The 13864-nt window shown below is 50.0% G+C and overlaps 1 protein-coding gene across 6 annotated transcripts in view; it reads left to right on the plus strand.

Moving 5' to 3' along the window:
* The window catches only part of ARSG (arylsulfatase G), an 81100-nt gene that overhangs the window by 45073 nt on the left and 22163 nt on the right, over positions 1-13864 (plus strand). For 5 of the 6 annotated variants that reach the window (XR_007768988.1, XM_050920657.1, XM_050920654.1 and 2 more), the window contains 3 exons: positions 7131-7223; positions 7734-7930; positions 9756-9836. Coding sequence is in view for 5 of the 6 variants with exons in the window: in XM_050920657.1 (XP_050776614.1) it covers positions 7131-7223; positions 7734-7930; positions 9756-9836 (371 nt within the window). In the remaining variant the exon portion in view is untranslated. The remainder of the gene's footprint in view (positions 1-7130; positions 7224-7733; positions 7931-9755; positions 9837-13864) is intronic. The other variant, XM_050920656.1, reaches the window with a different exon arrangement.

Raw genomic sequence — 13864 nt, forward strand, 5'->3', positions numbered from 1 at the left:
CTCTCCTCACTCAGGCATCTATGCAGGGCTGGTGACAGCTGAACTGCAGGGTCCTGTGCTGCTGCTGGTGTAAGTGAGCTTGGCTCAAGGCCCCCAACTGATGGACCGAGAAGGCCCGTACCATTCACGGATCTCAGAACATACAGTTAGGGCCTAATTCTCTGTTACTCTTTGGCCCTGCTTGGATACCGTAAAGGTGCTTTAAAGATGTAAGCAGCCTCCTGAGAATCTCCTTTAAACTGGGAGCCTCCCTGGCTGGTGTGTAATTAGTGAAAGGGCTCTAAGCCAGCTCCGTTTCTCAATCTCTGGTGCAGGGAGAATCAAAAGATCAGGGTTGGAAGGGACCTCAGGAAGTTCTAGTCCAACCCCCTGCTCAAAGCAGGACCAAGCACAACTAAATCATCCCAGCCAGGGCTTTGTCGAGCCGGACCTTAAAAACCTCTAAGGAAGGAGATTCCACTGCCTCCAGTTCCAGTGCTTCACCACCCTCCTAGTGAATCAGTGTTTCCTAATATCTAATCTAAACCTCCCCCACTGCTACTTGAGACCATTGCTCCTTGTTCTGTCCTCTGCTACCACTGAAAACGGTCTAGATGAATCCCCTTTCACGTCGTTGAAAGCAGCTATCAAACCCCCCCTCATTTTTCTCTTCTGCAGGCTAAATAATCCCAGTTCCCTCAGTCTCTCCTCATAAGTCATGTGCTTCAGTCCCCTAATGATTTTTGTTGAATGTCAGGGATGTAGCTAGAGTATGCTGCTCTGAGGCTGGAGTACATTACTCTATGGCTTATCTCTGTTTCACAGGGGCCATGGGAAACAGAACATGAGTTGGAGCAGCCCTGGGACTGCTCTAGCTTATACCAGAGGCCAGACAGGGCTCTGCGTGCCCCCCCAGATATGGAATATGTAAAGGTGGCTTAAAGCTATCTCTTGCGGCAAGCCCACTCCTCCCCGTGAGTAACTGAGAATCAGGTCCAGAGTTTTCTGAGAACAAGAGGGGGATTTTTGATCCTTTGACACTCACGTAGGAAGAACCAAAACAGGACTCAGAAATAACATCCTACTTCCTGACCTGAGCTTGGAAAGCCAAACTGAGCAATTCCCAGCATCGCCAGGCCTAAAACAGGGGGCAAGGACATGAGGGGCAAACTCCAGAATATCAGAGCTGTTGGAGTGCAAGAGCAAGCCCAGCTTGTCAGGGGTTAAATGTTATTTTCTTTGGGGCGCTTAAGCTCTGCCCATGGACTGTGCTTTTGAAATCACTTGTTTGCTGTCAAGCTGACAGCCCTTGAGAAGGGAACTTTTTTCTTTTCCCTTCAGCTGGGACAGCGTACTGGGATGTGGGAAGATTGATGTAGATGAAAAGGATACCAGTGTCTGATGGGACAGATAGATATATATTTAGAGTCATAGACTTTTGTCTAGCCAGCCAAGATCAATGGCTGCAGAGGTGTCTTGAGTGGCCTAATAGTTTGCAAAACACACATGATTGAAATGTGAATTTGGGGCTCACACTCCTTTGCTTCTTTCTGATAAATGATCTAGGAGCAATGCTAGAGGATGCACTCTCCTTGAAAGCATTCACACTGGTCTTTAAAATCATTCCTTGCCCTGGCAGCTCACAGAGTTGTAGATCTAGAAAACCACGTCCTTCTAATTACCCTCTTGGGTTTTCTCCTTCCTTGCTCCAGCTACTAAAATTATATTGCAACTCCTAATTCATAGCCTACATGCTACTCACAGATGAAATAGGAGTGACCAGGAGCACGGCTGTGTTCTGAGCCGAGTGTAAACCAGCCTCTCTTCCCAAGCTTTCCCATGACCACACTCTCCATCCCATCGGCTCAGTCCCCAAGCACAAACTGCAGCCCTGCTTCGTGGTGCCAGCTGGGAAAAAGAGAGGGAAAGTCAGCATCTCTTCTGTAATGGGAGGGGCTCAGGTATGACAGTCTCTGACTTCTGTCAGGTACCTAGAGCAAAGTCATTTCCACTTTGCTGGGTCTGGATGTGCCCAAGCTGTAGGACAGTGGAGGGTCTAACTCTAAAGCTTTATACCATTTTAAGTGGGATAAAACATTGGCTTCTTACACTGGTGGTTCTGGTGACAGTGGCAGCTGAACTCATATTTGGAATTCAAGCAGAAAAAAACAACTCATACAGATGGATGGTAATTTGGATGCTGTGACTTTAAGGTCCACTTTATCCTGGCTTGCTAGGGTTAGGGTAGCAGAAAGCCAGGCTTCCTCCATTTCCTAAGGTGTATAGAGCATTTCTTTCTTGCCATGGTGACTTGTGAGAAACTAAGCCTTGAAACCAGCACTGACCCAGGACTGACTATAGCAAGTCCCAAGGCAAAGATCAGAGTAGCTCCCAGTTCCTATTGTCCATCAGTTTTCCACTGTCACTTTTACAGACCAGCTTTCTGCATGGTGTGAGGCTGGGCAGATGCTAAGTAGTCATCAAACAGACACAGCTGCAGAGCCTAATTCAAAAGAGCACTCGAGTGCAGAGTTCACCTGTGTGTGGCAGATCTCATCCTTCTCCCACTGAACCAAAGGGAGTCTGGCCATTGACTTCAGTCAGAGCAGGGTGTTGCCTTCTACAGAGATACTGGTGCCAGAGGTTGGAAAGGGGATTTATGCCATGTGCAACTAGCCTCTTTCTGTGTAGTGAGACCCGGAGTATTCTGGTGCTGGTAGCATGGGCTGGCCCTGAATCTGATTCTCTTCATACCAGATCAGCTGCTGGGGCAGGATTAAACACCCCCGAGTCAGAGCTGGAGGCCAGGGTTTCACTGGATCCTGCCAGGGCAGTAGGAGAAAGCAAATTTGTGTTCCAGAAGCCATGGAACTGCTGGTTGCAGTTGATCCTTCCTCCCAAGCTGCCAGTTGCTCTGGGGATGAAAAAGGGGATCCTAGAACCATCCCACTGCTCTTGAACAAGCTGACATGGCTGGCGTCCTATTGACGTGCACCAAGAAGAGCCTGTCAGTTCAGCGCTAGGCCTGCCTCACTCATCAGTGGCAAAATCTGAGCCTGAGCTCTGACCAGCCTCAGACTGTGTTATCTAAACCAGGGAGTGTTGGTATTGACACACCTTAAACATGTATTTTCCAGGGCAGTTTCTGCCCTGAGTTACCTCTGTGCTAATCTGTTTTTTATCTATCACCTTGGTACCCAGCCCTCATTGCAGTCATGGCGTGAGAGTAACTAGAACCTGCTACAGTCCTGGTCTTGCCTACTATCTGCACCCATTTTAGGGGCACAGATACACCAAACTGGGGCTTGCTTGTGCACGTACTTAACCCCCAGCTGGTTCACATGCATCCGGGCACTTGCCTACCTCAGTGGGGCCTGTGCGAAAACACGGGTGCCCTTTGGAAGGCTTGTCCCTGAATTGCTGCCCTGATCCCATGTGACTGTTTTAGAAGCAGCTGCACCGTGCATGGTCGTACACACGCAGGGTTAACAGAAAAGCTTTTAAAGCAATTTCTAGCTATTTGGGGGAAATGTTTCACTATCTGCTGAGAACTCGATTAAACAGGTTGCTGTACACGGAGGCAGAGTCCAGTTTGGCTGCTGCTGCTGCTTAACTTTTCAATAGTTTAGTTCGCTATAGTTCTTCTTTGCCTGCTTCTCTCACATTGCTAGACAATGACAGAACACGAGGTGCGTCGGCTATACTTTGTGTAGCAAGATGTGTCAAGGCTGAGCAGGGACACAGATCCGAGGGAATGTGAGGTACAAAGTCAAAGGATTTTAATCTAAAAGCCCCACCCATGAGTTATGGATTAAACCATTTAAATTTTATATATATTTTTTGCAGAATCATCATGGAGTGTGGATGCAAAAAGCAACCAGGATTCACAGCTGAGTGGACTGGGGATGAATCTGGTTATTTCTGGATTCCTTCCCCACCTCCTATTAGAAACATTGTACTTCTGCTGTTTGGGCTAGATCCAAACTTGCTCCCTCATGCAAAACTCCCATTGAAATCAGCGGGCCAAATTATTAACTTTATTATGTGTGTTGTGGTAACACGTAGAAGCCCTGGACCTAGGTCCCATTGTGCAAGGCACGGTACAAACACAGAACAAAAAGATCTTCTCCTAAGATCTTGATTTACTTCCACCAGTATTCCCTAGATATAAAGTCACGGGAACCATGAACATACGTTTGTGCTGAACGGGTGAATAGTTTTGGGTGAAATTTTGCTGCAGTGTTGTCCCTGGGTTTGCAGAGATTGGCTTGAGACAGACTCTAGAAAAGCATTCAGAAAACGAGGTCCTGTTGAGTAGAGTGTCCATGTGTGGGTGTGTGAAAATGGTGGTATTCTCCTCTAATTCAGTTTAGACCCTGCTCAGAGTAGCTGGGCTGGGTCTGTGAAAACGATTGGCACTGAAGCAGTTAACAACGCTGTTGCTGAAATTGTCCTTACTTAAAGTTTCAAAGGTTGATACCCTGTTGAAATAAAAGGGACAGTTTCCCATCTTTCCCCTGAGCTATTGTTTCAGGCTCTCCAGTCTCAGGAAAACAGTGTTGCATCACACCACATAGAGAAAGTGATTTTCCCCTCCACAGCAGTAATGGCTAGAAACATATATGCCTATTTTAATTAAAGCTAAATTTTGTACGGGAATGTTACAGCCCAACAACAAAGTGCAATAGAGTGTGACACTTCGGCTGGCTCCAGCTAGGCTGTGGAATAAAAAGGCTATTCAGGGAGCTTTAGGACTGACTGATGTTTTCACTTGATGTGGGAGACATCCTCTAGGCAAAGGAAGGAAACATAGGCCGCAAAGTTGAAATGTGCTCTGCTGGAATCATGATAGCATCTTAATTCTTTTAAAATTTGATCAGGCTGCAATGATAAGACCCTGGTTTGGCAGCAGAGACTGCACAGACTTGCAGGGCTGGGAATTAGTGAGGCAGACTGCAGTTTCCTTCGGTGACTTCCAGGCCTTTGTTTGACGCGTGCGCGCACACACACACGCGTCACTGGGATGACCCAGTTCCTCCCGATCACTTGTCATCCCACCCTTCCCTTCACAGGGCCCTGAGGAAGAGTGGGCCTCTTTTGAGGAAATAAATATAGCCCGTAAACAAGAAAACAGGATGTGTCCACTGATGATTTAAAAACAAACTTCGGAGGGGACGATCAGCAGCCCTCCGGTTTGTTCAATAACAGGATTCTCCTCTAAAGATGCCTTGTGAGAAGTTGAATGTGTGTGGTTTGCAGTTCTGAGACACCATTGTGCAGCTGACGTCGTTGTTTCCCTCTGTGTTTTAATCCTTTAAAATTACTTCCTGATGCAGCGGGGTCCAGATCTTACCTTGGATTTCTGCAGGGGAACGAAAACAAAGGGAAACACAGTAGTTCGCAAAGCACTTGGCAGTCCCAGTCGTTCAGATGGGAAACTGAGGCACAGAGAGGCCAATAACTTGCTTATGGTCACACAGAGAGTCTGGGATGAAGTAGGAAGTTGAATCTGGGGCTCCCAAGTCTTACGCTCGTGGTCTAACCTCGTTATCATCCTCCTTAGGTGGCCCCAGAATCTCTTGAAGGGGAGGAAAGAGCCTCCCTCCAAAACTCGTCAATCCCCCTCATCCTTAACTCCGCAGGCATGGGGTCTGGTGGGGTTGGGGGGCAGAGCCGTGGGAATTCTTGCTGAGGCTGAGGTTCGCAGGGCCCTGGTGACAGAACGGCCTCTCTTACGCAGGACTGACCATTGGAGGGAAAACTCCCACCATCACCCTAACACAGTACAGCTCCCCCAAGTGGGGGCGCTAGTGTGCAGAGTCAGCCCCCTTGCCGCCTAGGATTGCTCAGAGCAGAGTAAGAGGATGTGGTGGCCTAGGCTAGCACTCCTGCTCTAGCTAATGCTGATCGAGCTGCAGTCAGAGACTTCCCTCAGATTGTCTGTGAGGGCAGGGCCCTAGCTGTGGCCCCTTTGGGTCAGGTTTGTGGCATGTTGACAGGGGGACAGAGGAGCAAGCTTGCACTGCAGCTGCTGAACCTGTTCTGTGGATCGCGGGACTGCAGGCAGCCAGGAAGGAGAACCAGGCCTGGAAGGCAGCCAAGCAGCGAGTGCATCTGACTGCCAAGAAATGAGCTTAGGAAGTGAAATTGGGGCGAGGAAACAGCCCCCGCGCTCCCAGGTTCCTCAGGCTGGGCCAGGAGCGGTGGTGGATGCAGCAGGCGCTTAGCAACTGGGGAAAAGCAAATAAAATTCTGGGATACGTGAACAGCGCCAGGGAAAAACTGACTCTCGCCCAGTGACAGGAAAGAATGAGGCTGGGCTTGGGACTTTGTGCAGCTGCTCCACTCCAGGGCAGGTGCCGAGGCTGCCTGAACCCACCTGGGAGGCAGGTTTGCTGGTCTCTGCCTTGAGCTTCGCCTCTCATATAGATTTTATCTGCAGAAAAGCCAATGACCCCTCTCCATCCCTCCCCCTCCCAGTCTGCTCATGCGAAGGTGGAAGGGCAGGCGGGGCTGGTCCGGGCAGGGCCAGAAGCTGGCGTCTGAGCTGTGCACAGTGAATCCAGGCGTGCAGCCCCTGCTACCCCTTCCCAGAGGCAGGAATGGCCAGTGCAGAAAGGTGGGTGCGGCCGACCTTCTGCCCCAGCCCTGTTTGGGAATCCAACGCTGCTGTCTGCGCTAGGCTCCCTCAGTCTCTGTCGAAGTTTGGCACTCCACGTTCCTGCACAGGCTGGGGGCTCGCCGGCCCTTGCAAACAGGTCCCCTTCCTGGCATCACTGCCTGCCATGTTTATGACTGCACCAGCTGTAGATTGCGCTTACTCTGATTATTGGCCCTAGGAGAGTGGGGAGATTTACAGGCCTGGGGGATGAAGTACCTGACAGCTGACTGGGTGACTTTGGACTTAGTGATTTGCCTAGAATGGCCTTTGGACTGCAGGGCTGGAGACAAAGGGGAGAGCCTGACCTCCGGATCAGAAACAGACGCTGCCTGGGGTAGCGTGTGTACTAAGCCTGAGGCAGAGAGACCCCTCTGTATCAAGTCTCCTATTCATTTGCTTGTTCCTGCAGGGGAGGGATAGATCCTGTTTGCCTGCCTCATGTGACTCCTCCTGCTAGCCCCCAGCTCCAAGCACTTCTCCTCCCTCACAGGGGTCCAGCACTGCCATGCCCTGGTGCAGGCTGGACTCCCAATCCGGAGCTCTCTCCTCCCACGCTGCAGGTGCTGAGAGTCCTGGGAGCAAGGTGCGGAGTCCCAGGATGAGGGGCTGTGTGCATGGTAGAAAGGGCTAAGAGTGTCGTCTTTGATTTGCCACAGCAGGTTCTATCTAACCTTCCTCAGCTATGAAAGTGGAGGCCCATGAGGTGAAGCCACAAGGCTCCAGCTGAGTTCAAGGCCCCATTGTGCTAGGTGCTGTACAAACCCAGAGTGAGCGAGTCCCTCCCTCAGGGAGCTCACACTGTTAATAGATAAGTCAGGTGGACGGTGGGAGGGGGAAGGGAGGCACCAAGCAGTGAAGTGACTTGCCCAAGGTTCCCCGGTGTATCTATGACACAGCCAGAATCGACCCCAGATCTCCTGGGTCCCAGTGCAGTGTCCTACCCACTGGTGGCCTTCTGTAAAAGTTCCTTCTGCATTAGAGATTGTGGAAAACCTTTCCCCGTGCCCTGCCCTGGCTGCCCAAGCTCTCCACCCTCCCCCACACCTTTCTCATACCCAGCGTGCTAAATACACTTCCTGTGTTTCCTGTCTAGTGAAAGCGGACGCCCGTTCTTCCTATACTTAGCGCTGGCCCATATGCACGTGCCCTTGGTCCTCGCTCAGCCTCCCTCCAGCTTCTCCTTCCCTGAGCCATACCGAGCTGGCCTGAGGGAGATGGATGCCCTGGTGGGACGGATAAAAGACAAAGTTGACGGCTGCGGGAAGGAAAACACATTCCTTTGGTTCACAGGTGAAGCAATAAAACCAGCTACAGTAACGGCAGATCATCTCGATAACTGATATTTACATACTGCTGGGATCTACAGGCAAGGCAAGGGGTGAAGGGGAGCCTCATGCAAATGGGACGCTGTCTTAGGGACAGCCCTAGCATTGTGTTAGGGGAGGAAGTGGGGCTTAATTTGGGGGAAAGGAGGACTTGTTCACAGGCTCTGCACAAGGGGGTGGATCTCATCTCCCATGAACTCTGCTCCTTTGTATTCATCTGTGTTAAGCAGTACTAAAGCCACAAGCCAAGCTCTGCTCTCGGTTATTCTGGTGTGAACTGGGAGCTGCGGCACTGGTGTCAGTGGACTTTTACAGGTGTAACCAAGAGCAGGAGCTCTGCGGGTCTTGTTTCTTCCATTCCTATTATCCTGCCTGTCTCACGTCCCCCTGCCATCTTTGTTGAGTTCCCTTCCCTGGCCCTTCTGTCGAGCATGGTGAACCAGCACGGGACAGCCCTGTGTAATCCAGAATCCCGGGGGGGGGGGGACAACAGGGGTGGGGAGTAAACCCCTCCTGGCCAAGTGGGCTTTCAGGGAGACGGGGAGCAATGGGCAAGAGGAGCAGCAGGTACAAGATGGACTGAGACGGTCTGGTCGGTTGCGTGCCCAGAGCAATTCTCAAAACTGGATTGTGGAAAATGCTGATTGGTGCCTGGCCTCTGGTGAGACCCAGGAGACACCACTGAGAGCGACATGGTTACTCTGAGGAACTGGCTCTCAGGCCCATCATGAAGTTTGAGGGACTCCTCTCCCCCTTGAAATTGGGTGTGTGTGGGGAATGGGGGCCGGGATCCCCAGAGAGTTTCCTCTGGATTCTCCTGTTGGTCAGACCCTATCTGAGGTGCTGGTCCACTGGCACTCAGACACCGTGCAGATGGGAGGCTGTAAATTTGCCTAGATAGGTCAGACTCCCCTGCTTTGGGGGATTGCTAGGGAGGCTGGACTCCCCACCTGCTTTATAGGAAAGGTTTGGGCCTCACAGGGCCGTGCTGCTCCATCAGACTCGGCAATGATCCCTTCTGTCAGGCAACTTGTTTTCCAACCATCTCCCCACTCCCCAGGCTGCCCCGCTTCAGGCGGGGGGGATGAACCTGGACATCCATGTCCACAAATTAAACCTCAAATCCCTGTTAATTAAAAAACCCAAATCCGCTCTTGCTGAGATGCCTCCCTAACGAGGATGTCTTGCTTCACTGCCATTCAGATGACAGGAACAGCTCTGCGGCTCATTAACGCCAAATTGCTCTTGTCCCCCCTGCCACCCTCCCCCATCTTAGACTCAATCTCCTGAGTGGAAGCTCAGCCCCCTTGAGGAAACATGGCCCTGTTATTTGAAACTAACCTCCATTGTCAGCCGTTCAGTCAGTCCTCACTCAGGCGCCTGCCGAGGTAAAAAGCCGTCAGGCACTGCAGAGGAGGGGAGCAGGGGATTGGCTGCCTCTTTAAAGGGCCTATGAGCTCCCCCATGGGGAGAAAATATCATCCGCAGCAGCTCCCCACTTCCCCCCAAACATCAGGGGGCTCTGTCTGGAGCACCCTCAATTCAGAGAGGCCACCAGATAATATGGATAAACCATGGAACCTGTGTGAGATTGTGCCATCCTCGCTCAGTTTCCCAGGTGAAAATCAGCATAACGCTTCGTTGTGATGGAGCTGATCTGAGATTGTGCCCTAGGGACGGAGGCTGGCTTGTCTCCCATGGCCTCCATGGTCTGACTCGTTCGCTGTGTTTCAGTCCAACTTGTCTGTCTCAGGCTGTTACTCAGCGAGGTTTTTTTTTCTCTCCTCCAGGAGACAATGGCCCTTGGGCTCAGAAGTGCGAGCTTGCAGGGAGCGTGGGCCCATTCTCCGGGGCATGGCAAAGGCAACGAGGTAACCGACAAGGCTGCTCGCAATGCTGTTACCATCTTAGTAGCCATCACATGTGACCTGCTGGGAGGGACCTGCTCCTGGAAGGCCCTTGTTCAAATCTGGCCACCAAGTAGAAGGGAGAGATAGGACACTTCCCTGCCTCTGGCAGAGTTCACTCCCAGCTGTCTGGCTACTGCTGGACCAGCTCTGCACGGACTGATTTACCTGCAGAGCTCCAATTTTTGAAGAGCAATTTTCTTTCCTTTAGCGTGGACCAGCTAGTACTAAATGGCAGGTGTTTCCCCAAAATGTCATAGGGCATCTGGCTGAATTAAGGCAATCTGGGGCACTGGACGCATGTCCATGGAGCCTTCTGGCCCCTGCCCCATGCATGGCCCTACCCCTTCTTATGGAAGCAGCAGCCTTCAGATGACTGGAGAAGTTTGCGCCTCTTGGAGCTATTGTCTTAGGCTGTCTGCAGACTCAGGCAGGTATTGTTCACACATGGCTCATATTTCAAGCTTTTCTCTTATTGCACAATAGTTACAAACATGATTTTTTAATTGACAGCCCCTAGGTCTGGGCCTGTAGTGTGATATACTTTAGCTTCTAGATAGATATAAAACTATAATCTGGCCCTGACAGTGAAGGATGCTGAGAGATGCATATAAAAGGTCTTCAAGTCCACCTACTTCTTGAGGTGACCCAAGCTGAGACCTGTGCTCTAACTGTGCTGAGAATTACTTTAGAGCTTGGATTTTATTGTCCTGGAAATGCTGAGCTCCCACTGACTTCTGTAGGGGTTCAGGGTGCCCTGTGTTTCTGGAAATCAGGCCTGTAAGTGTGTGTCATTGTAAACCCTAAAATCTAACTGTATGGAGGTGTGGTTTTAGTGTTTGCTGTCTCCAGTGGAGCCATCTGTGTGGTGGCTTTGATTATTTACACAGAAGCAGCCAAAAGTCTCCAGCATGACTCAGGCTTTTCCCGCTTCTGCTTGTGTTACGCACTGTGACTGCGTGTCGGGTTACATTTCCTCATTTGCTCCAGGACGGAAGGGGAGGGGACAGCGGAGTGAGGCAGCATCTCTTTCCTCATCTATTTCCTGACATCTTCCAAATATAGTAGAGGCCCAGAGGAAACTGATGTGGGATTCCGAGAAAAGGTGGCTGTGGGGCTGGCCGGCCAAACAAGGGGTACTCCCTCTTCCTTGCATCTTTTTGCCATTCTTGCTTGGTTATTTTTTTTTATCACTTTTTTTTTCTCTCCCCTTCTCCATCTCCCAAAAATCAGCAAATCGAGATTGTATTCTCTTCTGAACTAATTAAAAAAATAAATCTTTAGCAACAACCCAACACACCTATGAGCAACCAAGCCTATGATAACAACAGACAGCCTAGCACCCACTCGCAACCCTACAAGAACAAACCAGGGCTAGAAACCCACTGCTCACAGACAACCCTACAGATCAGACCTCACAGAAAGGGGACAGATTCCATAAGGATATAGAAACACCTGCCAGGAGCAGTGATTTTTAAAATCCCTCTAGGTTCCTTCTTAAACTTCATACAAAAAGGAATATTTATAGATATTTCGAAGTGCCTATGTGACGCTAATATCTTCGTTCTATAGCATCTCAGTCCTATAGGTGCTGATCTCTGTTCTATTGCCTCAGGTCTCTTTTGTCTTCTTATGGATGTGGTTTGCCTATCTTGACATCCCCAGAGTATGTGATCTGTCTGCCTGTTCTAGACTGTCGCCCATTACTGCAGTACCTGAGCACCTACCGTATAAAATCTGTCCCTGCTGGACTTCGTGGTGTCTCTGCTACTTCTCCCTTTTTGGGCTCAAATCTCTGATTAGGAGAGGGTGTTTGTGGGATTTTTTTGGGTAGAGGTTTAGGGGAACAAGGGAGGCTGTCAGTGTTGTGAGTGTCATTCCTGTGGTGACAAGGCTTTTTGTATGGGTTGGGTGAGGCCTGAAACTAGCTGGCAAGTTTACGAAAGAGCATTGGTTATTAGTGAAAGCACTTTTCAAGCAACCTGGCTTTTCCCTAGGCCCTGATCCAAATCTCAGGAGTCTTTCCAGGGACTTTGATGGCTTTAGATTAGGCCCTTCCTGGGAGGGAGAATAGCAATACTGCAGTCTTGGCTTTTTCCCACCCTCTCCGTGAGCTCTGTACATCAGAATAAAAACTTTGCCTCTCCTCTGCAGCAGCCCCCAAACCGTTGGGGAAACTGTCTTCCCATCTCTGGCTGGTTGGGCCCTTAGCTGTTACACCCGAACCTGGGTGGGCTGTTACTCTAATGGAACCCTGACATGTGTCAGCTGCATCGCCTTGGACTTGAGGAGGTGCTGGAGATGTGTTGAATTTGCTATGAAAGGAAGCAGTGGACCCACCATCACCCCTCCCAGGCATATGGGGATGGTGTCCCCCGGCGCGGTTCCCTCTGTTTTGTACCTCGCCTGGAAGTCACACTGAAAGGGGGAGCAGTGCCGTCTCCCTACTGGAAACGTCCTAGTTTTTGACCTATTGTTGGGATGGATTTGTTATTACTTGCAAGGAAATCTTCTGTTTTATCTGGTGTCCAAGTTTTTGTAGAAAGCCTTGACCTTTCTACAATCTACACAGGAGGTCCACTTCCTAGACACCACGGTGCAAATAAGTGATGGTCACATTACCACCACCCTATACCGAAAACCTACCGACTGCTATGCCTATCTTCATGCCTCCAGCTTCCATCCCGGGCACATCACACGATCCATTGTCTACAGCCAAGTACTGAGGTACAACCGCATCTGCTCTAACCCCTCAGACAGAGACCAACACCTACAAAATCTCCACCAAGCATTCTCAAAACTACAATACCCACATGAGGAAATAAGGAAACAGATCAACAGAGCCAGACGTGTACCCAGAAGCCTCCTCCTGCAAGACAAACCCAAGAAAGAAAGCAACAGGACTCCACTGGCCATCACATACAGTCCCCAGCTAAAACCTCTCCAATGCATCATCAGGGACCTACAACCCATCCTGGACAATGATCCCACACTTTCACAGGCCTTGGGTGGCAGGCCAGTCCTCGCCCACAGGCAACCTGCCAACCTGAAACATATTCTCACCAGTAACTGCACACCGCACCATAGTAACTCTAGCTCAGGAACCAATCCATGCAACAAACCTCAATACCAGCTCTGCCCATATATCTACACCAGCGACACCATCACAGGACCTAACCAGATCAGCCACACCATCACCGGTTCATTCACCTGCACGTCCACCAATGTAATATACGCCATCATATGCCAGCAATGCCCCTCTGCTATGTACATCGGCCAAACTGGACAGTCGCTACGGGAAAGGATAAACGGACACAAATCAGATATTAGGAATGGCAATATACAAAAACCTGTAGGAGAACACTTCAACCTCCCTGACCACACTATAGCAGACCTTAAGGTGGCCATCCTGCAGCAAAAAAACTTCAGGACCAGACTTCAAAGAGAAACTGCTGAGCTTCAGTTCATCTGCAAATTTGACACCATCAGCTCAGGATTAAACAAAGACTGTGAATGGCTTGCCAATTACAGAACCAGTTTCTCCTCCCTTGGTTTTCACACCTCAACTGCTAGAACAGGGCCTCATCCTCCCTGATTGAACTAACCTCATTATCTCTAGCTTGCCTGCATATATATACCTGCCCCTGGAAATTTTCACTACATGCATCTGACGAAGTGGGTATTCACCCACGAAAGCTCATGCTCCAAAATGTCTGTTAGTCTATAAGGTACCACAAGACTCTCTGCTGCCTTGACCTTTGTAATTTGATGGCATCACACAATTGTGCAACCATTATTACGAGAAAAATCCACGTGGATTTTTTTGTTTTCTTTGTTTTGTTTCAGCGTAGTGTTTACTACTGAAAATGTCACCCTGAGCCTGTCAGAAGGCTGCTCTGGCTTCCTGTGTAATTAAACACACCACAGTACGTGGTATAGGTAGCGCAGCTAGTGAATATTCCTTTGACTCTCTCTTGCTGCCTGCTATGACT

The sequence above is a fragment of the Gopherus flavomarginatus genome, chromosome 12, assembly GCF_025201925.1.
Source record: "Gopherus flavomarginatus isolate rGopFla2 chromosome 12, rGopFla2.mat.asm, whole genome shotgun sequence".
NCBI lineage: Eukaryota > Metazoa > Chordata > Testudines > Testudinidae > Gopherus > Gopherus flavomarginatus.